A 27,510-nucleotide genomic window follows, 5' to 3' on the forward strand; every position below is an offset into this window, starting at 1 on the left:
ATATTCTCTTTGTAGAAAGGTTTCATGATTTAAAATGAACAGACTTGAAAAATGAGTGGCAACTTTCTCTGTACCAGGTGCCGTGCTAGGGGCTGTGCTGGAATCCAGGTCTATCCTTCCCCACCCTGTGCCAGGAACTGGGGGCTGCACGATGGGGCCTTGGCCAGTGGGCTCCCTTCTGCCTGGTTGCCTGGGCCAGGTGGCAGGAGATAGTGCTGTCAGAGATGCTCCAGGTCTTTGTTCAAAACCCATCAACCAGGACTTCTTGGGAGCTATTCCATCCCTGGCTGGGGAACTAGACCCCATGTGCCGCAAAGAAGACCTGGCTAAGTCAAATAAATAAAGTTAAGAAAAATAAACCCATCAACCTCCACTGTTAGCAGAAGTGTCCTTGCTTAAAATTTGTCAACTCTCCCACCTCTAGCAGGAGTGAATGTAAATCTTTACGTTAAAGGGTCCAGAGATAGGAAAGGAAACCGCACACACACACAAAGAAAAAACCAGATGGAACCAGCTGGGCCCAAGATGGCGATGAATGTGATTTCCAACAGACCCTGAGTCTCCTTGTACCTCCATCTGACTACATTAGCATATTAAATGACATATCCACTGGTGGCCAAGACTGGACATTAAGGACCAAAGAAGGATAGAAAGGGGGTGGCACCCTACTCCCTTGCAAAAGCCCCATCCCTCCCCCGGGGGACTAAGGCATCTGCCTCCCCATTATCAGCCTCACCGCTCATCCCTTTGTCTTTGTTAATTTAGTTCCCTTTTCTCCATTCTTTGGCCACTGAATAAAGCTGCTGCTGCGCTGCTTTCAGCTTCTGTTCTGTCATCTGCCCACTCAGACCTGAATGGGAGTAAAACTCTCCTCTACCGAGACAGAGAACTCAGGCTCGGGCCGAGCAGGGGGATCCAAAAGACTTAATTTGATAAGAAGAGGGGGCGCTGTCTGAGGTCCCAATTCCAGCCTGCATGTGGCATCATCTCAAGAATTGGGGCTCCGACAGACCAACCAATGACAATGACGTCAGAGAGTTGTGGCCTGGACTTCGCCAACCCTGGGAGGGTCCATGGGAGCTGGCGAGGACTACGGCTAAGCTTTGTGTGCGCTTGTACTTTCCTGTGAGGGGTTCCACGTCGCCGTCAGCTTCTCTGAGACTCGTTCTTAACCAGGGCATGTTTGTATCAGAAGCATCTGGAGGGTGTGTGAGAATCGGAGCTTCTTGGGCCCAGCCCAGGAGGGTCTAGTTCTGCTGGCCTCAGCTGGGTCAGGGGTGCTGCTCTTCGGGTGATTCTGATGGGCACCCCGTGAAGAACTTCTGCTCAAAGCACAGGGATGAAAGCAAGTTCTGTCCCAGGGGAGACATCTCGTGTAGCTGCCGCGGGAGGAAGGGCAGCGTGGAAGCACCAGGCTTTGTTTCTGTTTTGTACATATTGCTCAATAAATGAATCCGTGCGGAGGGTGGAATGTGGCTTGTTTATCAGCTGCCTGTACGCAGGATCACAGTCTCGATGCCTGAGTCACTCTGGCTCCCACCCCGGGCTCAGAAAGTATTTTGTAAAGGTCATATCGCCTGGCTCCTCCCCGTGGTTGGAACCAGTGGTGTCCTAGCATTAATAACAGTGATAATTGAGTGCTGCGGGCCTGGTCTCTGGCTGGGTGTGGTGCTGCCGCCCAGAAGGTGAGTACTCGGAGGAGGCCAGCTCTGCAGGTGAGAGAGCCCGTGAGCAGGACCTGGGCCCTGCGCCACTCTCCGGGAACCAGGGGAAGGGGGTGGGGCGTGGGGGGTGGCCCATGGCGGGGAAGGAGCTCGAGCAGTTCAGAGGTCAGGCATTAGGGGAAACCTGAGGAAGGGGGAACACGGCGACACATCGAGGTGATCTGATCTAAGCAGAAGGCACTTCTTGAAGGAAACGTGTGGTGGATAAACGTCCCACTGCTGCTCCGGAGGAAGGGAAGGTGAGGGAGACTAACACCTACTGTGCACCAGCTGTGAGCCAGGCTTGTATAAACACTCCATTGCTGAGTCCAGTGACTCGCGAGCCATCAACACTCCTACAGCCGTCCTGTGGAGACCTCCCCGCCCCCAGGTCACGTGGCCGAGGGGAGCTGGGTTTGCTCCTTGAACCAGCCGCGTGTGCAGTGAGAAGTGGACACTCAGAGGCTCTTCTGGGAACCTCCCTGGCCTCGGCTCTCTCCTCACCCACTCCCTTCCCCACTTGTTGCCCAGAGGTTCCTGCGCCCTGGCTCCGACCCCAGTCAGGCTCTCCTGAGCCTCTGGACTCGCCCCTGGTCGCTTCCACTCAGCTCCTGACTCTCCCTCCAGGCCAAGGCGCGGATCCACCCCCTTCTCCTTGCTGCTTTGGATGGGAGGCAGGCCTGGCCTCAGATGGCCCTGAACTCAGCTGGGGGAAGGTGGGGGGCTGTGATCTTCCTGGGCCCAGGGTCAGAGCTGATGCTGGTCTCAGTGCCCTGGGTCTCCATCACTCCCGTCCCTGCACTGTGGACCAACAGCAGGACTTTGACGCTGAAGCAGAAGAATTTCCATTCAGCTGGGACCTGGGGTGTGTGTGGGGGGGTGGCCTCTCTGCCAGTAAGTGACACTCTGCTACTGAAAGGCCTCACATGCCAGCCCCACCAGGCCTGGCGGGGGGAGAGGGGGCGCGTCATGTGACAGCACCCGGGACACGTGTCTTCTGGGACTGGTTCGGAGCTGGGTGCTAACAAGTTTGTTCCTCTGTGTCCTCAGGGTGGGGGCGGGGGCGGTGATAATGGGCTGGGGCTCTGGCCTGCCCTAGCAGAGTGTGGTCCCCGCTGCCCGGCCCGATATGGCACGAGCAGCTGGAAAAACTGACCACGCGGCTTGACTATCTCAGAGGATTGCTCTATTTTTCCTCAGCATAATTTTTCCATGAATAATCTTTAAGTGGCTGTTTCTTTAGCAGTTTCATTGGAACATATGAGAACTGACAGTCATTGGGGAACAAGATATCATGAACGAAATCTGGTTTTCATTACACTTCTCTCAAGAAACCAACATGCTGCCCAGCAGACCACTCACTGATTGGAAGAGAAAAGAGCACAGAGCCTTCTAACAAAGGCTCTGGAGTGGGCAGGATCAGGATGATGAATGGCTACAGCAAAGAACGTGGGACCCAAAGGCAGACAGGCTCCGACTGGTACCTGCCACCCCCTGGCTGAGCGACCTTGGGCGAGTCACCTCGCGCCTCTGAGAGTGAATTTTACGTCTGCAAGACAGGGGCACTAAGCCGGCCTGGTGGCACCCTGGTGAGGATAAAAAGACAGAGCGCCGGCCTCTCTCCTTCCTAACAACACAGGGGGCGTGCGCCCCAGCCACTCTGAATTAGAGAGCTGACACTCTGCCTTCACAGAGTCACAGTCAAGTGGGGACAGAGACAAGCATCCAGATAATTACACCCAGGAAAGATATCTGCTTTGATAAGAAAAAATAAAGAAATATGATAATAGCAGTAACTACATCACTTGGATAACTATCACAACTGTGCCAGGGCTGGCGATGGTAATGGGTGACACTCACTGAGAATCTACCAGGGGCCAGAGACTGTGCTAAATGTTCTGGACAGAGGATCTGATGTCAGCGTCACAGTAACACTGCCTCGCAGGCCCTGTTGGCGGCATCTCAACGTTATGATGTGGCACCTGCAGTTGGAAGGGTTCAGGAGCTTGCCGGGGTGAGGGGCTGGTGAGCGGTGGGAAACAGTGGCCTTGTGCTCCGCTTGTAATTCTAAAGGAAGGCAGCTCAGAAGCCACACACTACTCTGACCTCGGCAGCCTCGGTCTCGGCCGTCACTTCCTCTTCTCAGAGGTGGCCTTGGCCAGCCAGCCAGCGCTGGGACACTGTGGGGGCCACGGGCCTCTTCTGCCCACCCACGGGGGTCACAGGAGACAGATCTGAAACGCCCCCAGTGCCTCCTGTACATTTCTCTTGGAAGAGAAAGAAATGGAGGGAAAGAACTGGAGGCCCCTCCCATCCTCAGGGGTTAAATTAGACCCTCACTGAGATACAGAGCCCGGCGTGGTGCAGGATTCACAGCCCCGAGGGTGGGAGTTCTCACAAAGAGGGTGACACCCCATCGTTCTGGGTGCACATGGCCCACGCCCGGCCTTCATGGCACCTGTTCATCCGAAGCTAAGTAGTTGTGCGTGATTTCCTGCTGACTGTCCATCCCCATCCCCCACCCCAGGAGGCAGGGACCGTGTCTCAGTGACCAGCACAGGGCTTGGTGGGCAGCTGGAGCACCAGCAGCATGTGCCGAGAGCACCGGCATGGTGCCCACGGCTCTGCCGAGGAGGACACGCACCCGGATAGGGGAGCCTCGTTCCCACGGGTCCCGGCGGCATCAGAGCAGTCCTGCCCTGGGTTAGCGCTGCCCGATTCAAGCAACCTGGCAGCCCGGCCGCCACTCACGGGCTGCGCTCCAAGTCTCGCACATCGGAGATTAATGGGAGGCAGCTGTGTCGGAGGGAAACGACTCAATCTGGAGTCACAAGACTCGCATTCCATCCAGCCAAGTCCCTGGGCTGAGCAGGGAGCTGGGGTCCATTCTCCTCCGGCTCTGAGCCTCCACATCATCCCTGGAGGCCAGGATCACCACTGCTGCGATCTGGAGCTTCGAGAGCACCAGCCTGAGCGTCTGGGGCACGGGGCCCACATCCCTCCCAACTGCAAGGGGTTCCGTGTCTCCCCGTTTCATTCCTGTGTTTCATTCATTCTCCATTTCATTTTGTTCCCACACTGGGGCTCTCACCGGGTCTGCCAGAGCCCTGAGCTCTCTGGGCCCCGGGGGCCCCTCTGCAGAGGAAAGCCTGTTTGTGTTGAAAGCCTTCTCTGGCCAGGTTTCCTGGTGGAGCCTGGGAGCCGGTGACTTTTATGTTCACATGCGTTCTTTGTTTCTCATACATGCAACTCTTACGGGTCCTTACTGCGAGCCAGGCTCTATCTCACACGTCACTCAGTTTGCCCCGGTTCACTTCCTTCTGAAATATGGCATCCAATCACCTTTCAACTGCAGTGAGGCCCGGACGCATTCTTCTCACAGCCAGAGGTCCAAGTTCCCAGCTGCAGCAGAGCAGCAGCTTTGAGTCTTGGTCCCTCTGCTTGACCTTGTCCTTAAGGGCTACTAGGATGGGAGACTCCAAGGACAAAGCAGACGCGAACTCCAGAGGGAACCAGCGAAAACTGGTCCCTGTCCCTTGAGTCCCTCACCTAGGGTCCTCTACCCACTCTGAGAATATGAGGGCAGAAAGAGGGGGTCACTGCCCTCACCCATGGGGGTGCTCTCTCACTCTTCTCAACCACAGTAAGGGGTCTCCAGGCCACTCGAGGAACTTGCTATATGTCCCCAGCAGCTGGGAGACCCAGGGGACTCTGAGTGCCTCCCTCAGGCCTAGAGTCCACATGGCTGTGGCCACACCAGGGTTAGCTACACTCACAGATTCATCCGGACCAGGAGAGGTGTGGCCTCTCCTGGACCAAGGTGGTCCCTGTGAGTGGAGCTGAGGGCTGGAGGGGACTTCAAGCAGTAAGAAACGTGGTGGGCACCAGCTGAGGGCCCGTGCAGTGCCTCCTCACCCCCAGAAAAAATCTGCATCTGCTCAGGTCACGGGGCTGTGGGGTCGCCGGAAAACCCATGAAAGCGCCTGTGAGAGGAAACAGCACCCGGAGTCGGCACTCAGCCCGCACCATTCTTGGCAACCAGACCCTGAGGTTAGCCAGCCGAGGAAGGTAGAGGGAAGTCCAGAATGGGGGGATGGCAACACCCCCACTCCGCAGCCACTGTGGGAAGTCCCAGACAAGGCAAGAGGAGGACAGGATATGCCAAAGCATGTTTAGGATCTACTCTTACACAGACCCAGCCTTCTGAGGACCATGCTGGGACAGCATGCCACTCACAGTGTCAGTGGCAACATCATGGGTGCGCCAAGGTGGTCACCCAGGGCAGGGCGCTTCCTACAGTGCACCAATGATGGGAAGCCCAGGGAACTCCGGGGCCCTCTGGTGCATCCTGCTTCTTCCCTGTGCTGCGTTCAGGCAACAACCAGTCCAGACCCCTGGGCTCAGCAACTGGCTCTGCCCCTTCCTCCAGGTGCAAGATGGGGGGAGCAACCCAGAGCCTTCGCCTATAGGGCAGGTATACCTACCTCACAAGGTAGGTGTAGATTCACCAGGCAAGCACACGGGATGGGGTTAGAGTAGTGCCTGGCAGGGAGTACTCGCTCAGTATGTGTCAGCTATTACTATCTTTAACCTGTTTCCCTACCTGTGGACCAGCTGGTGTGGTTTGTTTTAACACAGGTCCACAAATTCTGACACTCTCATTGAGGGCTCAGTCTCCCTGCCCTCTCCTTGGGCCTGGCAGGCCTTTGAGACTGCCTTGACCAACAGAAAGAAAGCAAAGTGCCGAAGAATTGATGCTTTTGAACTGTGGTGTTGGAGAAGACTCTTGAGAGTCCCTTGGACTGCAAGGAGATCCAACCAGTCCATCCTAAAGGAAATCAGTCCTGAATATTCATTGGAAGAACTGATGCTGAAGCTGAAACTCCAATACTTGGGCCACCTTCACTGATGTGAAGAGCTGACTCATTGGAAAAGACCCTGATGCTGGGAAATTGAAGGCAAGAGAAGGGGATGACAGATGATGGGATGGCTGGATGGCATCACCGACTCGATGGACATGAGTTTGAGTGAACTCTGGGAGTTGGTGATGGACAGGGAGGCCTGGTGTGCTGCAGTCCATGGGGTCGCAGAGAGTCGGACACGACTGAGCGACTGAACTGAACTGACCTACAGAGCATGGCAGAAGTGAGGTTAAATGATTTCCAAGGTGGGTCACACAGATGGCATGATGCTTTGAGGACCTCTGCTCTTGGAGGGCAATACCATGCAAGAGCTCAATGACTCTGAGGCTCCCATACATCAGGGAAGCCCATGTGGGCATCCACTGGACGCCATGTGGACCTTTGGGTTCTGCCCCAGCTGACAGCCAGCGCCACACATGTCCCGACGGTTCCAGCCCCAACATCTAGTCCCTCTCAGCCTTCCCGTATTTCCCACTGAGACCCTAGTTGTCATGGAGCAGAGACAAGCCACCCTGGCTGTGCCCTGTCCAACCTCCTAGCCCAAAAGTCTGTGCATGTAATAATACAGCCGCTTTGTGCCACTTGGGTCCTGGAGGGGCAAGTTATGCAGCCAGAGTACCTGGCACAGCTGCTGAGTGTGAGCTGGAGCTGACGTGAGGGCCCCCTGGTGTCCCCGTCCAGTGCTCCATTGGCCATGCCATGCTGTCCCTCCATCTGGTCAGCATCAGAGCCTATCTGTTAGGGTCAGGAGCGAACATTCCTGAGTGGTAAGCGTGTGCCAGGCACTGCCTAAGGGTTTTTCTGGCCCAGCCACAGTCCATGAAATAAGCCTACATGAAGTATTTATGGTGCTTTAGTCGCTAAGTCGCATCCGACTCTTGTGACCCCATGGACTGTAGCCTGCCAGACTCCTCTGTCCATGGGATTCTCCAGGCAAGAACACTGGAGTGGGTTGCCATTTCCTTATCCAAAGTGTTTAGTTATTCCTATTCCCATTTCACCAATAAGAACACCAAGGCTCAGAGGGACCACGCCGATCACCCAAAGTCCCAGAGCTAGGAAGCACTGGAGCTGGCCCTGCACTCAGGTCGGCCCGACTCCAAGATCTGCCTGGCTTTTACCCACTGGGCAACAGAAGGAAGACAGAAAGGTATGTTGGCGAGCAGTCCTGAAGGTACAGGAACCTGCGGCCAGCCTGAGCTTCTCCATGGAGTTGCTTTGCTGCCAAAGAATCTCAGAGGAAACCTGTCAGCTGGTTCAGCCACATGGAGGCGGGGCTCACGAGATCTGGAAATGTCTTCACCGGTTCCAAGGCACACACAGCACCAACTGCCCTCTCTCGGGGTCAACGTTCTTTATGATTTTTGCTCTCCAGGAAAATATTAGTTCATTTATATAAGCTAAACATTACATATGGGGGGAAATGGAAAACGTGGCATTCCTGGCCTTTTTTCTCCCCAGACCAGAAACTGAGAAGGTTTCTCCACTTCCTTTCTCACAGTCTGTCCATCTGCTGGTGTGGAGCTGCTGGCACGGCCGCTTCCCGGGGAGTGGAGAGGGGGGTGTGGGGGCATCGGAGGGACGCAGGGTGCAGCTGCAGCTCGGGGGACCACCTTGATACCAACCGAGGCCCCAGAGACCTCACAGAAGGGCTGCGTCCGACACAGAGCCTGTGTCTCCCAGGCAGGGCCGGCAAGCTGAGAGGGGGAGCGAGTGTAGCCACAGAGCGGGGTCAGGCAGCTCACACTGGCCTCCTGGGGCTGCTGTTCCCCCCACCGCACCCATCAGTTCCTCACGCTGTCTGCTGCCTGCTTCCCCAGCTAAGGCGAGAATGAAGCCCACGAGGGCAGGTCTTCTCCAGGCTCCTCAGGGGGCCTGGCTCACAGTCGGCCCCTGGCATGTGAAGCCTCCAGTGAACAGACTCTCCTGGGGCCTTTCCTCAGCAGGTGTGGGGTGCTTGCTGGCTGGAAAGAGCCTGGGACTGTAGCCCCAGCCCCCTCCTGAGGAGCTGAGGGAGGCTGCGTTCCTCCCATTCTTGGGACTGCAAGAGGCACATTCCTGTCCCTGGTCTGGTCGGGCTCTTGCCATGCAGCCCCATCTAATTGCCAGACATGGAAGACCTCCCTGGAGCTGCCCTTTGTCCTGCCTGCAAGGGACCCCGCAGGTCCCCTCTGCTGTCTGGAAGCCGAGGCTGGGAAGCCGGGATCCCTGAGTGCATCTAAAGCCTTCCAGACACTTCTGGGCCCTCTGATGGTACATGAAAACCTTAATACCCTGCTTCGAGGCTGGAGCCGCAGCTGTGGAAAGTCAGTGGCAGATGCGCCTGGGTACTGAGGTCTGCTGGCCTCAGCACTTTGCTGGGAGGAGTGTGGAGTCAGCAGGCAGCCGGAGAACCAGGTGCCCACAGGCCCAGCTGGGAGCCCAGAGATCAAGCACCCCACATGCGGGGCTTTGGGAATTCCAGGCCTGGGGAAGGCAGACACGGGACAGGGAAGCACAGAAAGCTGTCTAGTTTCCACAAGGGAAGAACCCTGAAGCACGGAGAGCTGCAAGAGGGTGTAACTCAAGGTCAGCAGGCTCTGGAAACTGGCAGGTAGTGGATGTTTTAGGTTTGCAGACCTCAGGGTCTCTGTCTCAACCTCAACTCTGCTGCCATAGCAAGCAAGTAGCCAGTGCATCCACGGCTGTGTGGCTGTGCTTGGATACAAACCAGAGCGGTCTGCATCAGAGCCACGTGTGTCATTCCCCAGTGTAACAGCGGACCTGACCTGGTCGGGGAGCGGGAGGAGAGAGAGGAGGAAAGATTTCTCCAAACCCGAGTGATGATTCAGCGACAGAGGCAGAATCATAACATTGACAGTAATAACATCATCCTAATAAAGTTACATTTGATGAGGGTGTGTTCTGTGTCAGGCACACGTGATCTTAATAAATTCTCACACCCACTCTCTGAGGGAGGTATTACTATGACCACTTTACAGGTGGAGAAATCAAGGCTCGGTGGGTACACGGGGTGTTCTGTCCGACCCTTCAGATGAGTCCTTCACCCTACTTGGTGCCCTTGGGAGGCTGGACCCAAGAGGCATCTCTTGGCTCCCTCACCCCAGGCTTCCAGCTGGGTTTGGCTGACGGGAGGCTCCAGCTGTAGATACGGTGGGAGGGCGGAGGAGAGAGACGGCAGGGCATTTCAGCTCCGCCCTTCCCCCTCCTTTACCCTTGGCTACCACAATTCCTGCTGAGCTGACCTGTCCTCTGCGACTCAGCACTTGTTGGAGTTGGTAACAGTTTTTCTTCCCCAAGTCCTTCAGCCTAGAGGTGCTGGGGACCCCGCTGTCCTTGTGTAAAGTATTTATTCCTATTCCCATTTCACCTTCATTAAGTCTCTTCCGGTGAGTCATCTGGGGGCAATTCTGTTTCCTGGCAGGACTCTGACTGATGCTGGAGGTTAGTTAACTGGCTGGCTTCTGGTTTCACAAGGCCAATAAGGCCAATAAACACCGGAGCCAGGTGGGGATGAGGGGGGATGGGATGGAAGGAGAGTAGGGCTGAACCTCGAGGAGGCTGGACAGGGGCCGGGATCCGGCCCTGGTACCGGTTTCCATCCTAGGCAGGGCTCAAAAGTGAGTGTAGGCACTTCCCCAGTGGTCCAGTGACTAAGTCTCCACATGCCCAGTGCAGGGGACCCGGGTTTGATCCCTGGCCAGGGAACTAGATCCCACATGCCGCAACTACAGATCCCGTGTGCTGCACCTAAGACCCGGTGCAGCCAAAGACACACATATCATATTGTTAAAAAGTGAACGGAGCTCCTCCTTTCCTGCCCCAGGGCTCGGGGAGTGGTCTGCTTCTGGAGGCCCCCAGAAGCAGTGTTAAGTTTCCTGTGCCTGGCTCCTGTCTCCACCTGGGGCACTTGGAGACAGATAAATCCTCCAGCTTGTCGGGCCGTGGGGACCTGACGGCACCTGGGGGAGGCCTGAGATGTACTCATCCCGTTCAGGTGTGCTAACCGGACAGGGTGCAGGGAACTCTTACTCAGACTGATCAGGAGACGGAAGGGCAGAACCCTCTGTAGCCAAGCCCACTCTCTGCTCCAGAACCCTGGCATTCCCTCCGGAACAAAAAGCCTTGAGTGGTTAGTGTTCCTACACCCCTCTGATGGATCCCTTCCACCCCCACCCACGGTCGGGTGTATGTGAGCATCGGGAAGGAACACGGCTGACTAAGCAGGAGAAGGTTCTAAAACAAGAAGGCAGAGACGAGACCAGCGCTAGAAACTTCTCTCTGGTCACTGCTGGTGGGTCATCTGCCGTGTGCAGAAGGCAGTGGACGTGAAAGGAGACCATGGGAGACAGCTTCCTATTGGGCTCATGGAACCCTGTGAGGATCAAGTTTAGGCCAGGACTCTGTCTCTTGAGGTGTAGACAGCAGCATCCCCAAGCTGTGTGGATCAACCAGCATCTCCGTCTCTCTGCTAAGTTACCGTGGGACCCTGGGGGTGGGCTAGGGGCAGGGTCCAGCCTACACACTGGAGCTGGAGAGGCTGGGAAAGGTAAGGCGCCTGGAGGAAACCCCGGAGTCAGGGCAGAGGCCTTGCCTGGTGGGGCCAGTGAGAGGCTGTGACATAGCCTCCTGCGGCCCTAGGGTCCTGACACGGCAGCACCGCTGCACCAGCCTGGCTCCAGAAAGGGGAGTGAGTGGTTGGTTAGCAGGTCAACAGGTCGGGGGCAGGGGCTATGACACCAGGCAGAAGCCTGAGACAGCCACCTCCTCACCACTCACTAACCGCCTGTCAGATGTATCATTTCAATTTTGATATTCCAGTGACTCTGGGATGGGAGGCTTATTATCCCCATCTTATGGGTAAGGAAACCGAGGCCCAGAGGGTGTAAAGTTGCTTGTCCAAGACTGTAGTGGCCTGGCACCCAGGTGAGTGTCACATAAGCTCAAACCAGGAGGAGGAAGTACGATTGGACCCCAGCCTGCAATCTGATCCTGCCCGGAACAGCAGCAGAGAGCAGCCCCAGCAAGAGTCGGACACGACTTAGCGACTGAACAACAACCAAAAGGAAACTGTCTCGAGACACCTCTGAAGCAGCTAACATCGTGTACACGTGGGCAGAGTGCTTTAAAAGCGTGAGTGGCCCAGCCCTCAAGGTGAGAGCTGGTTCCACCTCTACTTTGTGGATGAGGCCACTGAGGATCGGAGAGGTACGGTGACAGAGCTGGAAGCAGCACAGCTCGAGTTTGACTTCAAAGCCTGGGCCTCTTATCTCTACGGGACGCCACATGCATCCCAAATATGGGAATAAAACTGATGCCCCAGGAAGGTGAGCCCTGTGTGTGTGGTGGGACCAAACGCCCCAGGCAACCCGTGCACCCCTCTGGGGCTTGTTACCCCAAGCCTGGGTGGGAGGCCTGATGACAAGCATCCAGGTGACCTGGAGAGTGTCCTGGGTTTCTCCACCCAGTGCAGGCCCCCAGCTTGGGCTCTGATCTTGCCTCTGTTGGGTCTCAGACTCTCCCAGGGAGCCCCCAGCCCAGAGGTGCCCTATAGGAACCCAGTGTGATCAGAAGCCTGGGCAGGCTGCGTGGGGTGGGGGAGGCGGCTGTGAGCAGGGATGCTGAGGCTGCCAGCCAGCAAACTGGACTCTGGTCCTTGGCTCCACAGGCAAGGCCAACCCTGGCAGCCACATCTGGGCCATTGGTGAGTCTGCCCCCACCCTAGGGGCTACGATACCTGCAAGATCTTCCTTGGAAGAGACTAGTCTCGGGGAGCTGCTTCCTGGTTCAATTCGGAGTGACAGTCTGAAAACAAAGATTTTCAAAGGATTAGATGGGCTCTAGGGTGTCAGAGGGGGAACCGGACATGTGCAAGCTGGGAACTGGGAAACTGGACTGCTGCTAAGGGCTATTTGTCATGGAGCCAGCAGTGCTCTGAGGTCTGCTCCAGATCACAGACACAGCTTTCCAAGGTCCCCGGGGGATTTCCATGACCAAGAAATGATGGCTAGGGAAGACACAGTAAATAGTGCAATCATGGCCCCTTATTGCCAGGCACAGATGTGTTCCTGCTCAAGACAACACTATGAACTAGGAACACCATCCCCATCCTGTAGATGAAAAAAGTGAGGGGCAGTGAGGTCACACAGCTCCCCCCAGATGTGCGGGGCTAACAATTGGCCGAGCAGGGGATCGGGGCTGTCTGACCCCAAGCCAGGGGGTTTAATCATTACACTGCATTCTCAGATGCCTCCAGAGAGGCATGACATAGTAGTTATTATTGTTTTTCTTTAAAGCATCGATTAAGAAACTTCTGGCTGAAAATGACAGAGTGAAACTGGATGCCAGAGTTTCCCTCACCCAACAAGACCAATAAACAATTACAAACACTCAGGAGTAAAAGAGCTCCCCAGTTGCTGCTTAACAAGGGAGGGGGCATGAACTTCAAGAACTTGTAGCCAGGGAAAGAAAAAGCGGATCGTGTAGCTGAACAAGAGCCATCGTGTGTCCCAGCTCCCATCCTGACCTCGGACTTCTCAGGGGATCTGAACGGCTCCAGATTTGGGAGAGACACGGATGGGGTGGTGGGTGGACGGCCTGGGGGATGCTCTGATGGAAATGAAGTCTCCATGGTGCGGCGGGGGAGGTGGGGGTGCATCATCTGAAACCTGAGGGTATCCCTTTCTGGAATGGGATTCAGCCCCCTATTAGATGGAGGAAACACTGATGAAGGCCTTTTAACAGAGTCCCCTTCTCTAGAACAGATGGCTTGCTCCCTGCCTCCAAGGAGCTGGAGCCCTGAGTGCCCCCAGGCCACACAGAGGGCAGAGAATGAGAACCCCTGTGCCTCTCAGCACAGCGGAAGGAAAACCAGCCCATCCCACACAGCGCAGCAGAACCAGACGGCACCTCCTTCCATCAGAGCCGTGGACTAGCCAGAGGAAGCCTCTCACGTGGGAGCAAAACAGAAAGAAACAGTGGGGCCAACTCAAACATCCTCACAGAAAAAGGGGACAGAGGGAGAAGAGAGCACTGTCCAGATCGCTTGGCCCAGAGGGCAGCCCCAGGGGACACGGGGAAATCCCCCCAGGTGCTTGAGACTCTGGGTTGTATAGAACCAAACCTGGAAACTGAGATGGGAACACAAAAGATGAAAGGGGAGACTGGAGACCCCAGGGAACAAACCAAGGGCAGAAACAAGAGGACTGAAGGGATACCAAAGGAGAAACAGATCAACCCCAGTGACTGAGGATGAAAGAGATGGAGATTACAGCCATTAGAAAGAAGTCCATGGAGATGAAAGGCAGATAGCATCCAGTGTATGGATTCCTGGAATGCCGGAGAGAGAAAAGCCAAAAAATGGCGCAGAAGAAGTGGTCGAAGATAGAAACCAAAAGAATTCCTCTGTGATGAAGAAAGAGCATATGCCGTTCCAGGGAAAGCTCCACTAGGAGGCATTCCCCTTGCGAGGCTTTTGAACTTTAAGGAATTCTTCCCACGAGGTAGACAAAACAAGTCACTTACAAGAGGAAAAATCTAGACTGGCTTGAGACTTGTCTATAGCAGCACCCAGTGCCAGACGGCAATGGGGCAGGTCCTCTGTGTCCTGCGGGAGGGAAACCAAGGAGCCCAGCAAGTTAGAGGCAGATGTTTTCACGAAAGACGTGCATCAGAGTGTGCAGGACTTGAGCAAACCTACTTCACGATGAAACCCAGCTAAATAAGGGACTGAGTTAAAATAAAGACTCCAGGAATGGAGAAGCGACAGGTGATAAGAACTGAAAACGTTTAACTAAAACGATTCCTAAAGAGTAGGAATCATAATTCCTGAACATGATGTGTGTGTTACAAACTTGGAGAAACAAGATAACTAAGGAGGAGTTGGAAGGTGGTACAGGAGAGGTGAAGGAGGCAGGTGGAGCTTGCTAACGAGCTCATCTTTTATGACCTAGTCAATGGGCCCTGCTCACCATGGAAATCCAGTTAAAACAGAACTTAGGGACTTCAACCTCGTCATGTTCTTGCTGACCTCTTCTGTTAATCTTAGAAGGCTCTTTTAGGGAATAATATCTATTGTGGAGAAATGTTTATCTGAAGAGTGGCAATTCCTTATGTTTTATTTCAGTTCCTTTTTCTGGTTAAAGTAAAACTGAAGTTGTTTTAATTAAAAAATAGCAAGTGCAGTATAATCCAATTTCAATAAATTCTATTCTTGCATCCATCCATCTATCCATCCTTCTCCATGTGTATATATGCACTTTCTATGCACAGAAGAAGGCTCAGAATAATGCTCATTTAATGCCAACAGTCAAGCTTTTCAAGTGGCCGGAATTTGGGGAATTTTTCTTAAATAAAGTAAAATAGACGAAAGACTGAAGAAGACAAAACACTGGTTGGGCTCCTTGGCACAATGTCTTCAAGGTAAGAGGAAGCCTGTGTCCTCGGAGGTGGGGATCAAGCCGCTGGGTGTGCACTGGGCCATGGGGTGTGGGTCCCTCCAGCAGAGTCACAAGCCCCAGGCATCCTTTGTCACTCCGATCCAGGGTCCTCCTACGAAGGGACCCCCTCAGTGGTCTGGGCCCGGGACAAGAACACAGCCTTCCTTCCTGGGTGTGCCCACTTGGACCACAACAAAAAGCCTTTGTGAAATCCAGGCATTAAGTGCTAGGGGTGTTCATTGTCCTTCAGAATGGAAGGCGTAATTACTCACAATTTGCAGCTTGTCCAAGGATTAGCTCATGGTTAGAAGTATTTATGGACCATTTTTCTCCTTAAAGTATATTAGTGTTAATGAAAAACTACTGTCTTTTTAATAAAATTATTGGCACACGAATGGAAAATGTTATCCCAGAACCTAACTGGGAATAATTTCCCACTCTAGGGTACTCTTTTCAGGAACAGCAAATGCTTTGTCAGTAACAATGAGCAATTTGTGGCAAACATAATTTGAATGGTCATCTCTGGCCCTGATCTATTGCTGTTACGATTATGTAACAGATCAAAATGTATTACATTCTATTTTAACAAAATATTGTACAATAACAACTAAAGGTATCACCTCTATATTTCTAAAGACAGCCAACCACTAGGAGGACCATGTGGGGAGCTTTGGAAACAAATACAGATTTCCAGGCCCCATCCCAGACATCTGGGAAGCTAGAAGGCTTCCTGGGTATCTCTGGCCCACGGCCAGGGCTGAAATCCACTACCGCAGAGCTGGCGGGGGTGGTGTTACTTCAACAGCCATTCCCAAGGGCTTGGTGAATGAAAACGGGTAACCTGAAGGTGCCCCTAGTGGCCACAGTTTCCAGCCACTTAGATGAAGAGCAAATCATCAAGCTGACCTCATTTTTAAATGTAAAACTGGAAAAGATTAAAAAATATATTGGAGAGCAGGATTCAAAGAGATTATGCATGCTTTACTGGACGCAACCAATAAGACAAGATTTAAAAGAACACATGCAAAGCTGGCGCTAAGGGGGGAAATCAATCAATTACATGATGTCCAAGACTAGCCTTGATAATAGGCCGTGTGAAAAGCCCTGAGGTTCTGAGATGACCTCAAGCTCAAAATGAGCCAAGAATGTCCAATCAATATGGGGGACATGTAAAGGTACTATACTCCAATAACAATTCAGCAGGAAAAAAAAAATACGGTGGACAGACTCAGCATGAAAAGTCCTCCTTCTCCCTTTAATTACATAGAAATGCTGGATAAATTCCCAGCTGCCACAGATGAAGAGAGAACTGAAAGCCAGAGCAGGTGAGTGGGAGACGAGGCCAGAGGGCCCACCGGGGTCTTCATGGGAACTGGGTGTATTCTATATGGGCTGCGTGGAATGGAGATGGAGCCTCCACCAGCGCCAGGTGGCGAGAGTCCAGCAGCAAGTGGGGGCCCCAGGGAGCTGCCTCGTCCGTGAACAGGCTCTTGAGAACTCTGTTTGGCAGCGTGGAGATGAGTCTAGAAAGCTGCCCTTCCGCTCAGTGCTCTGAGTGGGGAGTCTGTCATGAGAACCTGGAGCATGAAGCTTGCACCACACACCGCCGTGGAGCCCCAATTTTACCCTCCCCACTGGAAAAAGCCACGCCGAGAAGCTGATGGAACACCATCCTCTGTCCGGAGGGGCCTATGGGGGCGGACTGGTGTGGGAGGAGACGCTCAGCAGCCCCGCTCTGGGCTCTGTGGGGTCCGAGGGCCCCCAACACTCACGTGCTGGGGTGGGGGCATGGATGCTGCTGCACAGGTGGCCGGGGCAGGGCGGGCACTCACTTGTAGTTGTCATCCTCCACGAACTTCTGGAGCTCTTCAATGTAGCGCACGGACTTCAGGTACTTCTGCACGTGGGGCAGGGTGGTGAGGTGGTCTGCAGGAGAAGAAGACCCAGAGGCTTCAGTCTCTCCCCGTCTTTGTCTCTCCCTGTCTCTGGGCCCCACCTGAGACGGGACTGAGACATATAGGCAGTCTTTCAACAGTTGGTGATGATCCCCTGGGCCAGGCCTGGGCTGGGCACTGGGCACAGATCCTCGAGGCATGCCCCCCCAGATGGCTGGGCCACAGACCCCACACCCCAAGGTCACCACGGTTCCTTGGCTGAGCAAAGATGGGTCTTGGCGGGGGGTGTGGTGGGGAAAGATGGCCTCCAGCAAAGACCAGAGCCAGATGCGTGCCCTCAAACAGGTTTCCACTGGAATAACTGGACCAGTCTCCCTCACCCACCCCACCGGCTCCATGTGACAAGAATGAATGGATCCTGTTCAGCCTGGTGAGCAACCCAAACCCAGACTCGGGTGCAGCCTGAGAGCCTGGCTGCTGCACCCTGAGAAGATGGGGAGGGGCCTCGATGCTTGAGCACCTGTTCTGTGCCAGGCTCTGCACTGGGTGATTTCTAGAAGCCATCTGGCCTCAACCTTTGTACCTGCCTCATTTCCAGGAATAAGCTGCACAGAGGAGGAAGCCACGATAACTTGCAAGGTCACTCCACTGAGAAGTTTTGACCCGAGTCACCTGTGGCCTCGGCCACACTGCGCTGTCTGTCTCTCTGGCCCAGGCTGATTCATGTCAAGTGCTCTCCTCAGACCATCATGGTCACTGCACTCTTTCTGAGGGGTCCCCACACCCTCCCTGATCCTCTCTGCCATTCTCCACTGGTTGGGACAGAACTGGTTGAGGAGGGAGGTGGAGGCAGTGGAGGAGGCCTTGCAGAGGAGCAGAAAATAGGGTGGGGAAGGGCCGCTGCTTTCCTGGGGCAGGGGTGAGGGGGTTGGCAGTGCATCTGGGTGCCAAGATGAGCCTCTGATGACTCTGCCCAGTAACTGAGAGATTCTCAGCGGGTCATTCGGTTTCTGAATGTGTTCTGGTCTCTGAAATGGGGATAAGAACCCCTGCTTCACAATGCTGATGAGGGGGAAGATACAGGTACACAGAACAGCGGTAAGAGTGAGCGTTTCCTGAGCTCTGATGAAAGGCTGGGGCGAGGGCTTGGCACACACACCTCCCTGTTGTCACTGATGAGAAAACCTCAGAGGAGACAGACTTTTCAAGAAGCAGGGCTGAGACATGAAGCCGCATCTTTCTGACGCTGAAGCCAAGCCTGTAATTGCTCTGCTGGCCAGCATGACCAGTGCTGAGCCCCCAGGAAGTGGAAAGGGCCCTGGGAACTCAGGCCTCTTCCTGCGTTCTGTGCAGAAGGAAAGCTGGTCTACAAGTGCGGCCTCCCCCTCCCCCGCCCCGCAGTGTTTGTTGAGGGGGTACTCCTGAGCGAACCTTTGGGTTTTGTGCCCGCCCCCCGCAGTGGCCTTCCCACGTGGAGGCAGCTGGCTTCTCCCACCCCGTGTGCTGGAGGTAGGGTTGGTCTCTTCTCCTCCTGCTTTGCTGCTTCCTGACTTCTACTCCTCCCCCTCCTGTGAAGCTCTGCTCCACGGAGACACATTACCGCAGCTGTACCACCCTTCCCCTCTTCCCTGTGACTTCTGCCACATGGTGCCCAGGTCACTCAGGCCCATTCCTGGAGGACCTGGGTACCTGACTCCTGGCTGAGCCTATTCCCCCGTGTCCACGTGGCTGGCCCATCGGCGTCTCCATCAATATCTCCTCCATCCATCTCAGATGCACATCATCAGGGTCACCCTTTGGATTTGGTCACCTGTGGGAGAGCCTGGCTAGTTGTTGACCAAGTCAATGCTCTTTTCCCTCTAGGCCCACAGCTATGTTGCATTCCTACCTTCCCTGGACAGAAGCAATGAGTGCCATGTGCAAGTCTGACCCAGAAGTCCCATTCTTATATGATTCTCTCTTCTTCTGCATCTGCCAGCTGGATGCAGAGTTCCGTGGAGGACTTGGCACCGTGGGACATGGTGGAACCACATGATAGAGGAGCCCGAGTCCCAGAATCTGCTTGGAGGAGAGCCACCCAGGAGCTGCCCACAGAGCTCTTCATCGATGAGACCTGGCTCTGCCACTGACTAGGTGTGTGCCCTTAGACAGGTGACCACAGTATGCTCAGCCTCGGTTTCCCCATCTGTGATACAGGGATGGTAACGTCTAGTCTGCACAGTCTTTGATGATCAAACATGCTTGCAATGGATCCAGCATGCATTTGATGCTCAGGATATCAAAACGAAGAGCCTGGGGTGGGGACTACCTGGTCTCTAGAACTTTCTCACTGATAATGTGCTGCACCCAAAAGATTTCACAATCCCAACAACCAGGGGGACTAACCGTAGCTGCAGGAAACTTGTAAGTCAGCAATTATTCGGAGAATATTGTTCATCTGATTGGATCTTTGTTCGTTTTCCATGATGCTGCCTGAGGCAGGATACGCAGAATCAATGTAGATTAAATCCAGAAGATAGATGCCTAAAATCAAAGAAGATATTTAATGATGGAAGGTGTTCATTTATCAGAATGGCACAGAACAGAACTGCTCTGCTAGAAGGTACACGGTGATTATGGAAAACTGCAATATGATTTGGACTTCAATTCCAATCCCGACTACTAACTGTTCACATAAACTGCTCAACTGTAAATCAAACATCTGAGCAACAACCAAAATGAATGCTGGCAAGATTTTAGCATTTTGAGTTCCTACACTCTTCCAGCAACAAGGGTTAGTCCCTGTAACCCAGCTGGAAAATAACAGGACATGAAAGGGATGAATGAATACTTGTGTTTTACCAACCACTGCTGTTTAATAGGTCTAAGGTGTCATACCCATGAGAACACTGTTTGAATTCAGGTTTTCATTTATTCACTTAACTGTTAGTCTATTTGTTTATCTATCTTTCCTTACGTGCACACACACATACCCCACCCCCAAATCATAAATAAAGGAACAAAAGAAGAAATCAAAAAAGCAATAGTCCTTGGTACAAAGAAGTAAGGCTAGACAGAGAATTCTCCTGCTAAGGGTGCTTAATAAGAAAATAACGTGTGATGTGGAAACATTGCTGTGATAGGCCAGTAGGGAGCCTCAGCACAGCCTCAGGGCATCACCCCAAGGGGAACTGGGGGCAAGCTGACTAACCAGAGACGAGCGAAGAGGACTGGCTGTGCAGCGTGGTCCAGCTGACTGGCTTGCTGAGGGCCACACTTCAGAATCTCGAGGTGTGCGTGGACAACCGGCGGCATGGCCTTCCAGCAGCCCCCTTCCAGAGTACTGCCACTAAACCCATAACACTGGTGAAGTGCACAAGTGCTGATGCAAAGCAGAACTGAAGGCAGAACACACTGAATGAGGCAAAGAGGAAGGGCTGATATTAATTAAAGGCATAGGCGATTGAGAAGAGCTAATGATTACTATCTTCTATGCACAAAGTGATACTGCACCAAAATATACAAAGCAAAAAAGTGCCAAAAATCAAAAGTGGATTCAACAAAGCCACAACTATAGAGGTGGCTTTTGGTATGTCTTTTCCAGAATGTGTGTGTGCGTGTGTGCACATATGTATGTACATACAAAAATATATACATATACATGTATCTATAGATATATGTATGTATGTGTTCTATATGAACGTATCTAAGTAATGCTGGGCTGGAAGAAGCACAAGCTGGAATCAAGATTGCCGGAAGAAATATCAATAACCTCAGATATGCAGATGACACCACCCTTATGGCAGAAAGTGAAGAGGAACTAAAAAGCCTCTTGATGAAAGTGAAAGTGGTGAGTGAAAAAGTTGGCTTAAAGCTCAACATTCAGAAAAAGAAGATCATGGCATCTGGTCCCATCACTTCATGGCAAATAGATGGGGAAACAGTGTCAGACTTATTTTGGGGGGCTCCAAAATCACTACAGATGGTGACCACAGCCATGTAATTAAAAGACACTTACTCCTTAGAAGGAAAGTTATGACCAACCTAGATAGCATATTCAAAAGCAGAGACATTACTTTGCCAACAAAGGTCCGTCTAGTCAAGGCTATGGTTTTTCCAGTGGTCATGTATGGATGTGAGAGTTGGACTGTGAAGAAAGCTGAGCGCCGAAGAATTGATGCTTTTGAACTGTGGTGTTGGAGAAGACTCTTGAGAGTCCCTTGGACTGCAAGGAGATCCAACCAGTCCATTCTGAAGGAGATCAGCCCTGGGATTTCTTTGGAAGGAATGATGCTAAAGCTGAAACTCCAGTACTTTGGCCACCTCATGTGAAGAGTTGACTCATTGGAAAAGACTCTGATGCTGGGAGGGATTGGGGGCAGGAGGAGAAGGGGACGACAGAGGATGAGATGGCTGGATGGCATTGCCGACTTGATGGACGTGAATCTGAGTGACCTCCAGGAATTGGTGATGGACAGGGAGGCTTGGCTGTGATTCATGGGGTCACAAAGAGTCGGACACGACTAAGCAACTGAACTGAACTGAAGTAACAATTAAAAGCTTGGTGTTATATAAATAAAAAGACAATTATTTTAAAATACTCATGGAATGCTTATAAACACTGATTATATGCTAGTCTATTAAAAATAAAAGCTTAATACGTTCCAAAATATAAATGCCATAATATGTTCTCTTTGACCTTACATCTAGGATTTAATAAAAAATATAGAAAAAATTCTAACCATTTGTTAAACACACACTCATAAGGAACTCGCACAGAAAAAATGAGAAATCTAAAATAAAAACTTTATGCAAAGACTATGCAATGACAATAAGAACACTATGTAACAAAATTTAAGAGATCAGACCAAAGTGGTAATCAGAGGAAAATTTATAGCCTTAGAAGTTTCCTATTAAACTACTAAGAATTGCAACAAATGTAACTAACCAGGTACTTAATAGGCAAGTTGTGGGTTTTCTGCATGGCTGGACAGCACTGCACTGATTTTTACATTCACTGTGTCATTTGTCTTTATAAAACCCATTTCACAGAGGAGGAAAAGGAAATGCAGAGAGCATGTATAACTTGCTCCAGGTCACACAGCTGGTAAGCGATAGGGGTGGGAGCTGAACCCACGCCTGCCTCCCCAGAGAACATGCTTCCTGCCATCACAGTGGACTGCTGCTGCTGGATACCATGAGTCACTCGTCTGCTTTTAAAATAGCTACACGTTTTTTACGGGAAACTGTTAAATCACAGAAACATATGCTAGTACTTCTCCTAGGAGTCGTTTCCACTTCCTTTCTTTCTAGTGGCACCATGTTTCCAAAATCTAAAAAAAGTAGAAATCATCTCCCTTGTATGGAAGCTCCAAGTTCGGAAGGTTTAACTTCACAGGTTCATGATTTCTCTTATTGTGTTTTCCCTCTTCCCGTTTGAAAATCTAAGTTGGTTACCTCCCCAAGGATTCGGGAACGGCGATCCTGAAAATTCCATTAAGGCTTGAACCACAACAGAAAGCATCCCCTAGTGCTGAGCAGGAGGTGAGGGGATAAGGGACACGCTGTGCAGACCAAACCCACTGGCTCTGAGCTGCAGAGTGAACCTCGGCTCAGGAGCAAGGCCCTGAGGAGCAGGATATAGGAGACAGGAGAGGAACGATGCTTCCTAGGAATCTGCTACAAGACAGGAACCTCCTCATCTCCTGTGATCTTCCCATCAACCCCATGGTGAGGGTTGAGTAGCAAAGTAAAGTTCAGGGAGATTAAGAAATTGGCCTAAGGCCTCAGGAGTGTGTTGGATTCGAACCCAGGTCTCTCTGGCTCCAGCGCCTATTCCAACTCACTCACTGGTCGCGGAATTAGTCACCCTTTCTTGAATAACACCCTCACAGGGAAGGCTCGCCCTCCACCGCCCTGTGAGGACCAGGGCTGGCTTCTCTGCATCCTCTCAGGTCTTGGCTCTGCAAACAGAGGCGAGGAGAAGCTGAACACCATCTCCACCCAGCCCCTGCCTGTCTCCTGGGGGCAAGGAGAGCTCATTACTTCACAGGAGCAAACCCCACTGTACAGTTGTTCCTCACTCCACGAAACATATCCGTTCCCCCAGTCCAGGCCGAGGCCACCACATGTGAGGTGGAGAGGACCTCCCAAAGGAGGCCCCCTGACCAGACCCCAAACCTCGGCACCACCTGACAGTCTGCATCTAAACGGCTCATCACTGCTGCAACAAAAACTGCTTCCAAGCAGGAAATCTACAGTTAATACTGCGTAAGTCCAGGAAAATTCTCAGTATTGTCATCAGTCCATAACTGGCAATATTTAAAAGCCTAAACTGTGATGAAATCATCAGAATAGCCCCGCCCACTTGGACTGGGCCAGTGCTCACCGCAATTAGATACTTATTGGGACTGTTCCTGTATCTGCTGTCTGATGCCCGCTTCAGACTTTATGTAAACCTTTCCGAAGAGGAAATGTCTTGCTCCACGAGCTCAAGTCCCAGCAGCTGGAACAGAGCACATAGGAGCTGCCTGGTGAACATCAGCTGAAAGAAGGAAGGTATGAATGCAAGCCTACTTCAGTCCACAAGATAACCTTATGAAGTACATTCTTATCCTCATTTGGGAGCTAAGAAAGAGACACTGGGAGTCAACTGATGATTATAATCTGAGTCTGAGCACTCACTATGTGCCAGCTCCTAAACTAAGAGCTTAGCCCTGTTGGTTGATTTGTAATAACCATTCTGTTTTCAGGGAGGCTTTATTTATATCTTTCCTTGGTGGCTTAGACGGTAAAGCATCTGCCTGCAACGTGGGAGACCTGGGTTCGATCCCTGGGTTGGGAAGACCCCTGGGGGAAGGAAATGGCAGCCCACTCTAGTACTCTTGCCTGGAGAATCCCATGGACGGAGGAGGCTGGTAGGCTACAGTCCACGGGGTCACAAAGAGTTGGACACGACGGAGCAACTTTGCTTCACTCACTCTATTTCTACAGAGGAAGAAACGAGCTGAGAGCACGGCACTGCTTGTCTGAGGCCACACAGCTGGGAAGTGGCAGAGGCAGGATTCGAACACACGTCAGTCGGTGCAGGTGGCCATACTGTCAGTCTTTCTCTGACCCCAGCCCGGGTCCTCTGGAGCCCGGCAGCAGGCGAGGCAGGACAGGGCACAGCTGAACCCAGAGGCAACCTGTCCATGGCTCTCCCTGCCCGGTATCCCCCTTGTAGTCAACATTCTCCAGGAGGACTGACCGCTACAGGGTGGCCGTGTTGTCCACTCCTCCCGTGGTGGCACATCTGTCTTAGGTCCCATCGCCGGTGGCCCCACTACAGGCTGAGGGCCCAGCCAGCTCTGCCACGTGACATGCAGCTGTGGTGGAAGTGGAGAGTGTGAGGCTCAGAGCCAGGAGACTGGGAAGCCTGGCCCTGCCACCAACCAGCTGGGTGGCCTCAGGGAAGCCTTTCCACCTCCCTGACAGTGACCGGGGGCAATGACAGTGGCTGTCAGAGCCTCTCAGCTCTGGGTTGGACCACTGAGGTGCCCTTGAAGCTGAGCCTGTCTCCACGGCAAGGCCCCACTTGGAGTGGGTGAGATGCGCCCAGCTGGGTTTGCCATAAACCGTGGATGGCGCCCAGATGCTGACCGCGTGTGGCCACCCACCTCAGACGGCCAGCTCTGGGAGCTATTGTCTCGACTGGGACAGCACAGCTGGGCTGTCTCAGCTCCTTTCCTATTTACACAGCATTACGGCGGCAGAGGACACTGTGTTGTTGACCTTGTTAAGATGGACAGTTACTGGATCAGCCACTGGTCCTGGCAGCCATGAGGCTGAATGGTGCCGGGCAGGGGGGAGGCTAGCCACCCTTGGGAGGTACAGACGCGCTGGAGGAACAACCACAAGGGTAACAGCCACCATCTGCGACAGGAAAGGGCCGGCTTTGCTTGTTCCACTGCAACCTCACAGCAGCTGGCAGGGCACAATAGGTGTACTCATTTCTTCATTTTACAGATAAGGGAATGGAAGCTTTGAGAGCAAAAGTGACTTGTCCAAGACCACACAGCTTACAAGTGGCGGGAATCAGGATCTGAATTCAGGCCGCCTGACCCCATAAAGCTTTGGGATATGGATGCTGAAAGCTGGGAGGCATTGGCTGGCACAGGGACGAGGGTCCCAGAGTCAGAGCTGGCGCTGTGAGGACCCCTCTTGTGGCCTGCCGCCCACCCAAGGATACCACTGGCAGCCAGTATCCACCCTGTGGCTTGCCTGGCTGCAGACTCGACCTCCTGGGAGATGCACAGTTACCCAGAACATGTTCTGTTCCCTCTGCCATGCCCCACCCAGGGCCTGGTGACACTGCGGTGGCTGCAACAGGGGTGCCAACCAGCCTGCTGTGGTGAGGCAGACGGCCCCAGGGGCCGGGGTGAACAGCCCTTGGCTGGCTCTCCTGTGGACGTCTCCCCAGCTGGACTGGTCCCAATCCCAGGGGCGTGTGGCCAAACCTTCTTCCTGAGGGTGAATCCAGGCTCCCCCACCGGGGGTGTCCACAAGACGCCCCGGCCCTGAAGTGGGGGTGTCATGCTGACAAAGGAGGTGCTCTCCTGAACAGACACTTCTCTCAGGCTGACGGACACCAGGCTCGGTGGCGTGGAGCCTGCTCGGAGCTGGGCGCTCCCAGCCTCCCAGAGCCAAAGCCCGAGGCTGGTACCGGGCTTCACCACCAGCCCAGAAAGTCACTGCTCTCTTGTTCCTTCCATCGCCACCCGTCTCTCTTCCATCCCGAGTCTGGTTTTGGTTTTTCTCACACAGCTATCTATTTAATGAGGAAAATTCTGCTGCGTTGAGGGGAAAAAAAACCCTCCGCAGCATAAAAATATGCCACATTTCCATCTTATGCTTTCCATTTTTGCTCTCTCTCTCTTTCAAAGTTTCAGATGAAAGACTTTTTTCCATGTTCTCCTGCTCTGCTTTGAAAAGCACTTTCAAACTTCAGAAATGAAGAGTGCTGGCACCCAGAACTATACTTGCGTGGTTTGATCACATAAACTGTCCTGATAAATTTCAAATGAAATAACAGAGCAGCAGCTCATTAGAGTTTTTGGTTGTTTTTTTTTAAAGAGAGCCCAAAGCAATGCCATCAACTGCAAAAGGAGATCTCAGCAGGCGGCTTAGGATCCCTATCTGATGGAGAAGACTCTGAGTGTTAATTAGGGCCCACTAATTAGTATCAACCCTGTAAAACATGGACTTCAGAACAAATCCTCATGGAAAGAATATTCCTCAAGTGAAAGGTGTTGGAAGCTGGCTGACATGAAGACAAATGTTTCCTGGGTCTGCAGAAAAGGGGTAGGGCCAGGTGGTTCGTGTCAGGTGGTCAGAGACCATGTTTCTTAGAGGAGTGCGTGGCCTCGTGTGCTTTTCTTGGTGTTGGGGCTTGTGAATCACAAAGGCATGTGAGCACAGTCTTATAGCCCATGCAGAATTACCTGTGGCTCGAAGTCCAGTGAGGGCACAACCACAGCCTCCCCCTGCCCTGGGGACTACCTGGTGATCTGCAGGGACAATGGGATGACCTACTGTTTGCAAAGGTTCTGTAGAGCTGCGGGATTGCGTGCCATGTGCTGGGATTCTGACCAGCAGTAAAGGAGGGCAGGACAGAGGGCATTATCCTGGTGATTATTATTCAGTTGGTTTTGTGCTGGATACAGTGCTAAGTAAACTACAGGTACTATCTAATTTAATCCTCCAGCAACCCTACCGGCAGTAGAGAAGAAACTGGCATGTCTGTCTGCCTGACACCTATTCCCAGTTCTTCGGGAAACAGCCTTCACCTTTCCTTTGTGGAAACCATACCTCCCATACTTGTGACTCACATGGTAAGCCTGGGGCAATTTCATTCCATCCCCTGCTCCGGGGGTAGAAACAAAATTTAAAAGTGAACCATTTGGGAAAGGAAAAGAAACACTGCAAATAATTCATAAAAAATTATAATCACAAACTGTCTACAGATAGGATGCAGTCAAATCACCTAACTCAGATAAAAATTCATAGTCTCAAATGCTTCTATTAATAATGAAGAAATATTAAAAAATGAATTTACTGTTCATTATAGAGAACTAGGAAGAATAAGACAAAGCAAAAGAAAGTAGAAGAAAGCAATTAAAAATATAAAATCAGAAATAATGAATTAAAAAAAAAGTCCTGTAGAGTGATAAATAAAACTGCAAGTTAGTTCTGTGATAAAGTCAATAAAGTAGACAGTCATTTGGTATGCATGATGGAGGGAAAAAAGAAAGGAAAAAAACATGGATGTGCAATGATAGGGATGTGAGAAGGGATATGATTTTAAATATGGAGAAGATGTTAAAATAGTAGTATGTGCGATTTTCATGCCAATGTATTTGAACATGGAGTTGAAACGTGTGGTTACTAGGAAAATCTATTTTCCCAAAATTGCCTCAACAAGAGGCAAAACCCCTCAACTAACCAAACAAAGAGAAAAATATTGACAAGATTAAGAAAGAGACCATGATTAAAAAGTACAACATCCAAATGGTTTCATGGAACCCATCCATTA

General features: G+C 52.3%; 1 protein-coding gene and 2 long non-coding RNA genes across 21 annotated transcripts in view; 2 read left to right on the top strand and 1 right to left on the bottom strand.

Annotated features, from left to right (window-relative positions):
- Positions 1–27,510, bottom strand: part of RALGPS1 (Ral GEF with PH domain and SH3 binding motif 1) — a 299,000-nt gene that overhangs the window by 31,383 nt on the left and 240,107 nt on the right. For all 17 annotated transcript variants that reach the window (XM_086325117.1, XM_086325109.1, XM_086325108.1 and 14 more), the window contains 3 exons: positions 19,344–19,481; positions 16,896–16,989; positions 12,363–12,430 (listed from right to left, as the gene is read on the bottom strand). In XM_086325117.1, the coding sequence (XP_086181243.1) occupies positions 12,363–12,430; positions 16,896–16,989; positions 19,344–19,481 (300 nt within the window). The remainder of the gene's footprint in view (positions 1–12,362; positions 12,431–16,895; positions 16,990–19,343; positions 19,482–27,510) is intronic.
- Positions 1,435–3,499, top strand: LOC147362515 (uncharacterized). Of its 2 annotated transcripts, none has more exons than XR_015136318.1 (2): positions 1,435–1,685; positions 2,947–3,499. It is a non-coding gene; the product is annotated as an uncharacterized LOC147362515 (long non-coding RNA). The 2 variants fall into 2 exon arrangements; XR_015136319.1 differs by having other exon boundaries at positions 1,591–1,715.
- LOC147362516 (uncharacterized) lies at positions 16,821–19,074 on the top strand. 2 transcript variants are annotated; one of them, XR_015136320.1, is made up of 3 exons: positions 16,821–16,954; positions 17,304–17,388; positions 18,937–19,074. It is a non-coding gene; the product is annotated as an uncharacterized LOC147362516 (long non-coding RNA). The 2 variants fall into 2 exon arrangements; XR_015136321.1 differs by having other exon boundaries at positions 18,822–18,959.

Source organism: Bos grunniens, chromosome 11 (genome assembly GCF_055505025.1).
Source record: "Bos grunniens cultivar Pamir isolate PY7600 chromosome 11, Bosgru_T2T1.0, whole genome shotgun sequence".
In the NCBI taxonomy this organism is placed as follows: Eukaryota; Metazoa; Chordata; class Mammalia; order Artiodactyla; family Bovidae; genus Bos; species Bos grunniens.